This window comes from Poecilia mexicana, unplaced genomic scaffold (assembly GCF_051168715.1).
Source record: "Poecilia mexicana isolate PSO_F unplaced genomic scaffold, ASM5116871v1 scaffold_2, whole genome shotgun sequence".
Taxonomy (NCBI): Eukaryota; Metazoa; Chordata; class Actinopteri; order Cyprinodontiformes; family Poeciliidae; genus Poecilia; species Poecilia mexicana.
This window is the reverse complement of record NW_028263371.1, coordinates 52,384,049-52,397,257: the sequence shown is the minus strand read 5'-3', so window position 1 is coordinate 52,397,257 and position 13,209 is coordinate 52,384,049. Positions and strand designations below refer to the sequence as shown.

Sequence of the window (13,209 nt, the reverse complement as noted above, 5' to 3'; positions counted from 1 at the left end):
CAAACAGATCCCAGGAACAACATCAGACATCTCAGTCCAGAGTGAGAGAGACTTTCTGAAGGCTGAGTTTCAGACCCAATTTAAATTAGGAAGTAAACTTCCATATGTCATATTTACTTTAGAGCCACCATATATAAAAATTGAAGGAAATGTAGTAGTTACTTGATTGTACCATAATGCTGCACTATGTGCATGGAAAACGTAAACTAATGTTTCCAGTCCTGAACAAATGTTTCCAAATTAGAGACTTTAGTGATGTTGTAATGGAAATTGTTGGAGCCAAATACAGTCAAGGACAGAGTAGGGCTGAAACGATTCCTCGAATGATTCGAGTACCTCGATTACTAAAATTCCTCGAGGAAAATTTACCTGCCTCGAAGCTTCGTTAATTTATGTTTTATTAGTTAGCGCACCATGTTCCGGCCGGGACTTCATTTGCGTTGCGCGGAGCTCTCACTTCCGCCTCTGAGTTGTTGACAAAAGCTACGTCTCAGCGGCATAAAGTCCAATCTTCAAGATTGGCCCGTGGGGATTTTATTGATTGATGATAATGCCCGACTTTTGATCGTTTTTGGGGAACCAATAAGCATCCTTAAAATGACTGGGGAATGCCTGGAGTACGGCAGCATTTCTCCTCCGGGGCTGCTGGTTGAAAGCGAACGGCGGGAAGAGCGCTGAGGTGAGCGGATAGCCTGAACAGGGCGGGCGGCTGAGTAGCTGATGCTTACCGTGTAAATGTAGCTTTACCGACGAACCGCACAATAAATTTCATATCCCGGTCTGAAGAAACGGGTGGCGGAGCGCATCGTACATGGCTGGTAGATGAGTTTCTGAGTGTGACTAGTGAAGGTGTCGTAAATATCCCGTATTGCTTCCCCCGTGTTCGTCCCCCGGTCTAACGGTTCGTCAGTCCGCTGGTCTATTTCCTCCCCTCCACCCCATCTTACGTTCGTTCATTCGCCCTCTCCTCCCACTCCAGGCGGCATTTCCCGTATTTTCAAACCCAAAGCGTGACAGGTTAGGTGGCAAGGTGAGTTTAATTAATCTATTAAACTCACTGAAGATGAATACATAAACTAAAAGCTGGGTTGTAGACATTTTTTATATGCATATTTGTGAGCCTGCCTCTTTGTTATTAAATTCAATATAATTTCAGATTTTTCTATAACTTTTCTTCTGGTTAACTTAGAAAGTGAGCTATTATTGTTACAGGTTAGTTTTCTAAACTACAAAAAAGCAACTGTTAGGGATGCTCAAATATGAAAAATTGGACTGATATTGATATCTGATAGTAACACCGGTATTATGCCAGATTTACCAATATTTATTTATTTTTTTTATCCGATTACTCGATTAATCGTAAGAATAATCGTTAGATTACTCGATTACTAAAATATTCGTTTACAACAGCCCTAGGACAGAGTCTGAAATAGGTTGATTTAATTAAACAAAACTTACTAAGCAAGGGCATAAATCCACATTTAAACCTGAAACAGAAGGCAAGCAAGAAATTATAGATTATGACTGATTTATGAATACATCTCTTGTAAAACTAGTGGTGCTTCATCTTTTGCCTATAATTTATCAAACACAGGAGATATTTGACATTGAAGCAATTGGGAGTGCCTTTGTATATGGCACATAATTGGGGAAATTATGGTTGCCGATTTTAAAGAAGAGTTATGGATTCAACACATTGGTATGACACGTTTTATGAATTGTGTGATGCTGTGAGAGCTGGTGGAGCTGCACATAATTGATAGTTGATCACATGACTTGTGCGATGAGAAGAAAATGTTTAGGTAGAGCTGAAAATCCAACTCCTAGAGCAAAAACGTTTTACTGAAAAACATGTTTTTTCAAAATTGTCTTTCCATCAGGCTAATTTATTTTCTTATTTTCAATTTCCATAATTAATCGTTTAATGGAAACAACTAATTACTGACAATCAAAGTCAAATACATACTACAAAAGTGGATCAGTGAAATGTCCAATTATACAGTCAAAATAGTTGAGAGGGAAAACCAGAGAACATAATCGAAACATTTCCTCATCATCTCCATCTTCAGTTACATCAAAAACATTTTTTTGTTCAACTTTTATTAGATAGTTATATCAATCATGTACAAATGTATTTCAAACCTGTTTCATATATTTTTTGTCAAATTGACACATACATCCCATCTTAACATGTCACATCAAGTTCAAGAAGAAGTTCAAGCATCAGTTATTGTGACTTACAAACTACCCTCAGACATAACCAAAGGTTTAACCACTTAAGAGTGATGCATAATCAACAAATGTTTATGAGACTATAGCTACTGTCAACATAGAACTAACTCTTAATTATGTACAATAGTTCTCCAGCAGAAAATGGTAACTGTACAGATTGCATTGTTTGGACAATTTTCAGCAGCAGATAGTTGTAATCTCTAAAATTATTTATTTAATTTATTCAAATCCAAAGACACATTCATCTGTGTTAATGAAGATGCTGACCAAAAAAACATCTTCTTTACAACTGTTTTCCCAAATGCTGAAGACTATTACCAGAAAATATAGTTAAAGAAACTATTTTTTACTCTTTAAATTTTTCACAAATGAAATTCAACCAAGCTGGACGTTTCCTTTGAGGCTCCACCATCTCTGGGTTTCTCCCCAGCTCTACGGCTCCTTTCAGAATCGCTTCCTGGGGTCTAAGAGGACACAGGACTTTATACTGACGTCCAAACTGATCAGTGATGTGCTGACGTAGAATCTGGCTCTCAGCCAATCCTCCCACTAACACAGTAAACCCAATGTTGGGATCTTTGTCTAATATTTCTCTGAGGCTCTCTGTGATTCCCTGCAGACTCTCATCATAGAAAGATTTCAGTTTCTCTCTAGAGATTCTGATATATCCATCATCCCAGGAAGCTCCTTCCACTGAATCAAAGTATGCTTCAATATCTTTCTCTTTCTCAGCCAACTCACCCAGGTTATATGAACAACTGATCTGAATATCTTCATCCAGTTGTTTAAGAGAAATAAAATTATACATAATTTTCTGAACCTCGCTGGGGAAACTTTGTTCATATTCATCCCAGACTCCATTAGAGAAAATTTCTTTCAGAAACAATTTAAATTTTCTGTCCACAGTTTGTCCTCCCAGTTGGTTCTTAGGGGCCTCATACAGCTTCTTCAGGGATCCTCCTTTCAGCACTTTGTGAACGGTGAAGTCAACTGTTTCATCTGTTTACAAACAAAGTGAGAGGACCGATTAAAATCCTCTAAAATATAAGAAAAAGGAGTTACACATTCAACAAACACTCAAAATGACAACATCAATACAAGTCTTGGTATTTTTTGTGCCAATGCAAAGGTTTTTCAGATTTGTTTCCTTTACAATTATTCAATCTTGTCTTGATCTTTCTGAAAAAAAGAACCAGATTTGTTCTGTGTAATTTCTGTCCAGTAAAACTATAAATCTATAAATCAGTAGACGGGTCTATTTAAAAATATCATCCATGTTTCTATCCTATATATGGCATTAAAAGGAACTTTTGTTTTTCAACTGAAAGCTCTGGTTTGCACAGTAAATGCCATGTGGGAAAAATTTTATGGATGATCCTCTGATGTCCCATTCTCCTGAAGGCAGCACAGAGCTGCACCACCAGAAACCAACAGAAACACTGAAGAGAAGAGTTAATGTAGCTGCCATTGACAGTTATACAGTTTGGTTTAATTTCATGATTTAAGTTAGTGTAGACAAAGTGATGTAAAATACTTTATGTTTATTATAAGTTGTGCAGAGGTTACCGGAGTGGAACCAATGTTTAATTTGTTGTTTCATTTAGGCACATATTTTTAGTTACATGTCACACTCTGTAGAGGGCAGCATGCTTTATTTTTCTAGATAGATTTAGTGAGGCACCAAGTATCGTTTAGCTGGATTGGAAGAAGAAGCTACACGGAGTTTCTGTGTTAACCCTTTCAGGTTGAGGTACACATTTTTGTATTTTAATTTTGTTTGTAATAATGTTTATTTTAAGAATTTGTCGAGTTTGTTAGCCAAGTGTTTTAAAGATGACGTAATGAGTCTTTTTGTAAGTCAAGCCACTTTATTGTAAATGTTTTGCTGTGTAGTAGCTGTCTATTCTTTATGTGAATGTTTTTCGGTAAAAATGTGTTATGTTTTTGTACAGTTCTCACGGCATAGTTTATTAAATGTCAGTAAATTTCAAAGAACAGTTAGAATAGTTAAGATTAATGTAGTTACAGTTCTATCCATGTTTTAATGTTGCTGAGCTCAGTCGTTTTGCAAATAGATCAAAGTTTAAACTGCCATCTTTTGTCTGTTTCATTTTGTGCAATATTTAACTAGAAAATGGCACAGATCAGTATTTTTTCCACTCTGATTGGCTGCTGTTAGGCCTACCGATTTTAAGTTGAATGTCCATTCATTGCATTTCTCGTAAACACCTGTGGAAAGTTCTATTCCCAGGGCTTTTTTGTTCTCTGGGAAATTATTTTTGATAAATACAGAAAAAAGCATAAAAATCAAAACATCTACAATAGTGATAGTAAAGTCAGTGCAAAGTAGCTTACAAATTCTTTGGTGGGGCGGTGAGGGACCTGGATAAAGGCTGGGGGGGCGCTGGCCCAAAGAAAGTTGAGAAACACTGATTTAGATATTATATTTTATTTAATTCATACTCTATTATTACACATCCACATTTATAAAGAAATGGCCCCCCGAGTACTTTATATAGTAGGCTGGCCCTGTCGTTGTTTCACTCACGGTGTTGCGATATTGTGCCCAACTGCTTTCTGGGTAACACAGACCAACCGACACGCTGCCGCCGCAGTCTCTGTCTCTCTTCCCCTGCCCCTCCCCCCCCTGGCTTTAAATGTATTATCAAACTTTATTAACAAACCAGTGTTCTGACAACTATCCCAGCATGCACCGCGCACTTCTTCTACGGGGGAAAAAGAAGTTGGCGGCTGCTTACCATAGTGGACCAACTACTAAGCAGCCTACTGCATGTCTGTGTAAACATGACGTCTTTCATTTCGATCTGAGTTAATTAGTGTAGCATTTCTGCCGGATTTTCACAAAATATCAGCCAGGACAATGGACAGGGGAACCAACAAGTTCATGTCATCTTTTTTGGACGACATCAAGGTGTTTGAGCCACGGGATGCCTTCAACGTTGTGCGCGTCACAGCTAAAAGCTACCGACAGATGAGGAAAACAGCAGATCCTCACATCCTCAGCATAAATATAGCTGTGGACAAGATCACTGATGCCTGTTGTTCTTGCAAGGCTGCGTAAGTCGGCATTCATGGTTTTGATGGTCCGCAATGTACATTAGCATATGTTTACTACTGTAGCTTGTGTTTGTGAGACGGTCACGCACGTGGTAGCTGCGCTGTGACGTAAAATGGGCATTAGCCAATGAAACGCGGCCCCTGTGGTAAGGTCCGTTGCTGGACCTGTTGTGGCTCAATATTGGTCCATATATAAGGCGCACCGGATTATAAGGCGCACTGTCGGCTTTTGAGGAAATTGAAGGTTTTTAGGTGCGACTTATAGTGCGGAAAATATGGTAACTCGTTTCCTCTGTGATCCACAGATATTGGTTACACAGGGTTTTGCCTGTGTGCCACTTGATGCTGGCTCAGATTCCCTTAGATCTGGTGCACGTAATACATGCACCACAAATCTGGAACAAACTTCCAGAAAACTCCAAAAGAGCTGAAACACTGAGTGCCTTTTAACCTATACTAAAATTCCACCTGTTGGAGTTGCTTTTGAACCAATATAAATCAAATGTTACCACTTTGATGTGCAACAATGGCACTTAAAATGTAATGCTTTACTTGTTCACTCTGTGTTTTATGACTGTATTTTTGTGTTTTTATTATGTAAAGCACTTTTAGCTGCCTGGTTGCTGAAATGTGCTATACAAATAAACTTGACCCATTGATTGAAAAACATCTAATAATGGCGTGGTCACCTTTTAAAGGAGATTTCTGTAGAGTATTTGCTCTCCAACGGGGTCCCCCAGAAAAAGGACACACCATTTTTTACACTTTCTTTGTCAGGTTTCAACAAAATGACAGGACAGACTCAGGATTTGCTCAAACAAGCTTGATACCAAAGAGGGTTGCTTCATGGAGTAAGTTGTGGTTGTAAGTTGACTTGGGATAACGGCTATCTGACTTTCTGAAACCAAAAATACAGGATATGCACATAGTTACCCTAGGACTTATTCAAAAGTTTCATTTAATTCTGCCTTTTGAAATGGGGCCCTGATGGTTTTAAACTTCTAAAATTTAATTGATTTTATTTGTAAAGCACATTTCAGCAACAAGGCAGTTCAAAGTGTCTTAAATCATAAAAACACAAAAATACAAAGTCATAGAAGACATCACGGTGTAAAGATGCCAAGTACCATCATGACACATGAAAATGTTGGTTAATGTTTAACTTGTCAAATGTTTGAATAATCATGAGTAACATGGTTACCTCCACAGTCGACAACGACATATGCTTTTCCGTTTCTGTGATGGTTGTTCAGCAGATCTATGGTTTCTTCTTGTTCCATCTCAATGTCTACTGCCTCCTGACTTTTGGGTAAGCCTGTAAAAACAAAGAATTTGCATCTGAAGCTCCATTAAACAATCAGATAACAGATTGTTGGTCAGAAGCCTGTTAGTAGTATATATTCTCCACTCTATTGCAGTATCACCACAAGTTTGCCCAGACATAAGTAATGTTCATCTGGGAAATGTGAAGAACTTAAAGAGTTTGTACAAAGGGTAGGTTCACTAAAAAGGACTTTTTGATCACATTTGGCAAGACAAAATGAGCTAACATAGTGAAATGTTTGGATAGTTTGTGATTTCTTTTCACTACTATCCACAAAAAAACATACATTTCTAGTTTTGTTGCAAATATACCATAACATTTTGCTGGAAAGCTTTTGCTGAAACAAAAAAAATGTAGAAAGCCATATCCTCCTGACTACCTGGAAAAAAATATTGTCCAATCACCATTTTTTAAATCCCACAGTCTTTGTAAGGTAATAGGTGTTATGCACTTACTTTGTCTCTTCCCATAAAATGTGTTATTACTGATGAACACCATTTTTATGAATTAGAAAAATTTCAGTGATCATTTAATTAATGTCAGACATGGACCTTCAGCCCATGGGCGGTTCTATACGGGGGCCATCAGGGTTACAGAAGAAATTATGCTAAATAAATGTCTTGTTAATACTCAGTGGTGGATTTTTTTAACCTTAATAATTTTACTTTAACATTGAATTAAAAATTATAGTGCTGCACTTTTAGCTGCTGTATGGGATCACACTTTCCATCTGCCAGGGATCTGCAAACTGTATCTCTGGAGACACAAGTGGCTCTTTGGCTCACTTGATATAACACATTTTGAAATATTGCTCAGTTTTTTTTTTTTTTTATTTGTTTCATTTTTTTAAGTGTCCCTATGAAAAAGCACCAACTAACTTTGGCCCTTGTGGTAAATTTGATCTAGAACCAGCCTTCAAACCTAACTACTTATTTGTATAAATATTTTGATAATACTCTTTACGTACCATAATTTTCACATAACTTATGCTTTTGGAGCCCTGTCTGAGGACACATATTGATTATTAAATCAGGTATTATGATCAGTTACTCGGTACTTGAGCAGTTTATCAAATACATTTTACATTTGCTTAATTAAACTTGTTTAAGGTATGCTCTGATTGGAGTAAAATTTTGGAGTGCTCTATGTATGAATGATTGCTCTATGGATCACTTTTTAAAAACAAAAACACTGCCATAAAATATTGTCTATCACTGCAGCGGCCATCCCACCCATGAGAGTAGGGAGACACGCCATGGTGGGCGTACCTTGTTACTTCTGAAAGGTGGCAGCCCAGCCTGAGCTGTTGAAGAAAGCTAAATGTTAGCAGTATAATGTCCAATTTTCAAGCTCGGCCTGGGAGGATTTTACTGATTCATGATAACGTCTGGGTTTTTGTCTTATTTCGGGGCACCAGTAAACATCCTGACGGGACCAATGCTTGGAGTACGGCAGCTTTTCTCCTTCCAGAGCTGCTGGTTCAGAGCGAAGGACAGGAAGAGTGCTGAGGAGTATTTATACAGGTGAGCAGATACACTGAACAGCTGTGCTTTAGATGCGTAGCTTTACTGAAAATACTGGAAAATTAACTTCATATCATCCTGATCGCAACAAATGGGTGGCGAAGCCCATTGTGACGTTACATACCTGGTAGATATTTCTGTGTGACGAATCATCACGCACATGTCAGCGACCAGTGATGGCATAGTTTGAAAAAATAACTTTAATCAGATTTCTAACTTAGTTAAATTACTACTTGATTTGGAAAGTAACTAAGTTACACTAAAACTAACTTTTTTAGTTACTCTCAGAAGCTCCTGTCAACAACGCTCCAACCCCTTTGAAAATTACTTTGACCTTTGCCAATGCTTAATTGAAAGTTATTTTATAATATCAATAATGTATTTCCACTTATAAGGTTGAACTGAAGGGGACATTGTTTATGGTTACAACAGTACAAAAAAGTTTGTAATTTGTGTGCTCCACTATTGTGTGGAAAACTAAGAAGGATTTAAAAATATCTTAACTTGACATTAACAAAGTCACAGCGGGACGGATCATCTGGGAAATGATGGACAGGGAGAGTCTGATGTAAACGACCTGGATGGCAGATGCATTCTGGGATTTATTGTGTCTCTGCTTATTTCCAAGCCCATGTGAGTAACGTCACGTTCAAAAACGAACCCAAAAAGCACAACCCGCGACTCATTAAATTTGCAAGCGACTTTAGAAACAAAACAAGCCCAAAGCCTCTTATAATAATCGGACTTGGCAACGAAACCTAAAAATAGTTCCTGTTTTTATAGCAACGAAATGCACATCTCCCTCCATTGTTTACATTTCTGTCGCATTTCTTCTATTTTGGCATTTTTCTCTTATCGTATTTGTCTCAGGTAAATGAATGTATGCTTTCTGTTGTTTTGTTTTTGATTAAACTCTGTGATGTCAAACTCTGATTGTTGTTCTGTGTGGTTTCACTTCGGCTTGTGAGAGATCTGGGAGAGCTTGGGATCTCAGAAAAGAAGATTGTGCCAGAGGTCTCTTCAAAATATATGTACCCAGAGTTCTCGTGGAGAAAATTTGATCAATTGCATTGAGATAATTTGTAGATTTGGAGGATATGCAAAGAAAGGATCCAAAAACATAAAAAGACAGGAGAAAAACAGAGCAAGCAGGACAGGGAGGAAGCAGAGGAAAAAAGCATCCGCCTTCACGTAGAGCAAGAAAGGGCGAAAAAAGAGGTACTCAGTGTTTTTTCAAGAGAATAAAACAAAACAAAAAAACAGAATACTTCATCATTTTATATTATAAGTGAGCCAAAGAGCTACTTGTGTTTCCAGAGATCCAGGTTGCAGATCCCTGACTTGGTAGATGGAAAGTGTGACCCTATTTTGATACAGCAGCTAAAACTGCAGCACTGCAATGTTTAATTCAATGTTAAAGTAAAATTGTGAAGGTTAAAAAAATGCACCACTGAGTATTGATATAAGACATGTAGCATATTTTTTTCTGTACCCCTGATGGCCCCCATCTAGAACCACCCATGGGCTGCAGGTCTGTGTTTGACATTATTAATACATTGAATAAAAACTGAATTAATAAAATATGTCAACATTTCTTAATAAAGTAAACAGAAATCCCTAACAAACATTTTCAGAGTATGAAATATGTATTTACTGTTAATCTATTTGTATGATTTGTTCTTTAAATGGCCACTTATATTATTTTGGCTGATATTATTATACATTAAATAAGCAAATAATCAAACCAACATAGTCTACTAAAAGCACAATAAGAAACTTAATCATAGCAAAATGGTCTGTACCATATCAGCCTCAAGACATGGTTGAGGGATGAAGAGAGACTGATATCTGGTTCTTTAGGTTCTGACGGTTCTTCAGTGTTCCTCGTCATGTCTTATCTATAAAACAGGATTAATAATCCTCTTTTATTGCAGAATGGATTATTAATCCATTCTGTTTTTTGAATGGATTAGTTCTGTTCATTCTCCCTGACATCATACAGCACACTGCACCAAGACGAACATGTTTAAATTGCCTGTATTCATCCTCACACTAACATTATTCAGCCTGGGATTGGTGCCTTTCTTCTCAGGTCTGTATCTTTGAGGTTTTGCTTTTATTGACATGATGGCATCGGGTTGAGGATGTTTTAAAAAGATGGGGGTTGATAGCAGCTCACTGCGGCTGCGTAGTGTCTGTCTCAGGCAACCACAACAACCCTCAGAACCCGTCCGTCTGTAGCGTTCTGGGGGGTCTTATTTACGTCCCGCCACGACAATTTAACAGTCCTTAATATTTCCTGTGTTTTATTTTGGTCATTATTGTTACACTTAGTGTTGATATGTGTGTGATAGGCATGTCTATCGGACATTTATAAAAATCGTGTCCTGTATCGGTTCAATCCGGGATGCAATATTTAACAGCCAAAAGATTCTGTATACGGGTGGCAGCCTTATTCCTATCTCCCATGAGGCTTTGTGTGATTTATGGGCACAACTTCCACCACAAACTGGAGCCACCATTTGTTTACATGTTAGCAACTCGCTAACCAGCTTTCCAAAGAGGTTTTAGGCTATAAAATATGTGGGAACTCCAGCTATCACAGCATACATGTGGCAATATTGTTTTACTGCAGCCTACAGCTAATGCAGGGAGGGATGCTATGGAGTGAAAATAGTCTCAAAATATCTGTGCATGTGTAAAAAGATTTGTGTGTGTGTAAAAATGTCTATTATATCTATGTGTGTGTAATACTTGATTTGTAAAACTTAAAAATAAAATAAACCTTTTCCTACACCTATACATGTTGAAAAAGTACACACAAATCACCTGGTATACAAAACTGCATTTACACACATCCGTTTACGAGTGCACAACTATTTTTGAGACTCATTTAACGCTTCAGGGAAGCTCCCAGATTTGTGTAGATGGTGCGTTTACATGCTAGTAAAAGGTGGGACATCTGAGTTTTGCTCTGAGTCTAGTCTTCTGACGTTTCTCACTGTGCTTGTGCCGAAGTTAGTTAAATAAGTTAGTTCGCTGGAACACGGTATATCTCAGCACTTCCTTATAATATCCTAAAATTATTTATAGACATATATTGCGTTTTTGAGCGGTACAGGAGACTTAAGTAGTCTGAAAAGCGACCACTGGGTGGCGGAATGGTTCCCTGCCGGGAAAAATAGCCAGACAAACCCAGAAGCAAGACGGAGCGTCCCGGTGGTCTGTCCTCTGAAGTAAGTAGGAGCTAAACCTGCAGGCTTTGCCCTCCGATTATAATGAGACATAGAGTAATTATAAATGATATCAGGTTACGTTTTATATGTCTGGTATTTGATACGCTGCCCTCCTCATGTTTCTGTTAGCGGGAGCTAAAGTTTATGTCAGCTATGCTACGTTAGCTGTTGGAAGCTAATCGTGGATTTGACACAGTTTGATAGTCTGTCTTCAGTCTTAATTTTAACCCAGGTTGATCTAGTTTTATGATGCCGAAGCATCTTCAGGAGATTATGGCAGTTACGGATGTTGGTCATTATCACTGAAACCGTATTTTGTTGCTTCAGCAGTAATGAAGGTAGATCTGTACCTGCAGGAACATCATCTGCTGCTAGACTTTATTCACCAGAACAAAATGAAAGTTATGTAATTTATGTTGACTTTTCAACATACTTAAGGATTTAATCTAATGTTCACACATAGGCCTGTCAGAATAATCAATTAAACGGATGATAAATTAATACAAAGTCAATCATTTCCATGAGCCTGATTTTTTGTTTCTCTTTTTTTCTCTACCAAAAACTGGATAATTTCAAAATTCACTAGTTTTATTTATTCTGGATATTAAAAATGTCTTCCAGTTCCAGTGTTAAATGTTCATTAGAATCTGAGAATGTGTTGCATTAGTATTTCATCATTACCATTATATAACTTAAAAAATGGTCTCAAAAGAACTATAATATGTTTGTTGAGAACTTTGGAACAACTTATACAGTAAAATGTTTCATGGTGACAGACCTATTCACACATCCTCCAGAATCTTCAGATTAAACTGCTTGTGTCTGAACCTCCTTTCATTGACCCTTAAACAAATATATACCTTGTCTGCAAACCAGGACAAACCTGCTGCTCCTGTTTGTCTTCATTTCAAGTTGATTAATATAAATGGTAAAATGTATGTAGATGGTTTAGATTTTCACAAGCAGTAAATTTATTTCTCAATTGATATTATGGACACGATTAACAGCTAATAAACACATACTTAAGAAAATAAATATTTTATGCATTTGTAGCACATCTGCAAAAATAGCCTCCACAGAAAAACATTTAATGTAAAACCTTTGATCAACATAAAAATAAACATTTCTACATACATTGTGATGATTCAAGTCATTTTCAGGTTCAGTAATGTTCTGTCAGTCAGGTATCTTGGTGCATCAACTGTTCAGGAAAATCAACATAAATTTTTCTAACACTGTCTATTTTTCTCTGCATCTTCAGCCAATCTGCAGCAGCTGAGATTCTAGGAGGTTCAACACCAAAACCTGAAGCTTCAAACTGAGCCGTCAACTGAACCAAGACGCCTTTCAAACTACAGTAGTTAACCTGCTCTGGTGGTAGATGTTATGGTATATCCTCAATCTGTACAGACTGGCCTTGGTTCTTTGAATACACAGTTTTATGGTGTTTTCCTTTGTTAATTGATTATAGTCAATATTTGAACATCCATGTAAGTTTTAAGACATTTCATTGTTAACTTTAGGTAGCTGTGACCCATGTAAATCTGAACTTATTTTGTTAAAGATTCAACATATTTGTTGCATTCTTAAATATTTAATCTGTCCTTTTTGTGCAGTAAAATGAACTTTAAAGTTAATTCAGGAAACACTTTTGTCACCTTCTTTCTACAGTACAAACTGAATGATGCCTCTATTAAAATCATATATTTGTGACATCAAACTTTGTTTCTGTCATAAAGCAGTGGTCAAACTATGGCTAAATGTTTGTAATTTACTTTCAACAAATGGAAACCAAAATGGTTTTAAAGTAAAGACA

General features: G+C 37.2%; 1 protein-coding gene across 1 annotated transcript in view; it reads right to left on the bottom strand.

Annotated features, from left to right (window-relative positions):
• Window positions 1–1,865: 1,865 nt before the first annotated feature.
• Window positions 1,866–13,209, bottom strand: part of LOC106913126 (heat shock 70 kDa protein 12A-like) — a 49,183-nt gene continuing 37,839 nt past the window's right edge. Inside the window, exons 9-10 of the mRNA XM_088002619.1 lie at window positions 6,512–6,625; window positions 1,866–3,231 (exon numbers count right to left, since the gene is read on the bottom strand). Of these exons, the coding sequence (XP_087858745.1) occupies window positions 2,579–3,231; window positions 6,512–6,625 (767 nt within the window). The 3' untranslated portion in view covers window positions 1,866–2,578. The remainder of the gene's footprint in view (window positions 3,232–6,511; window positions 6,626–13,209) is intronic.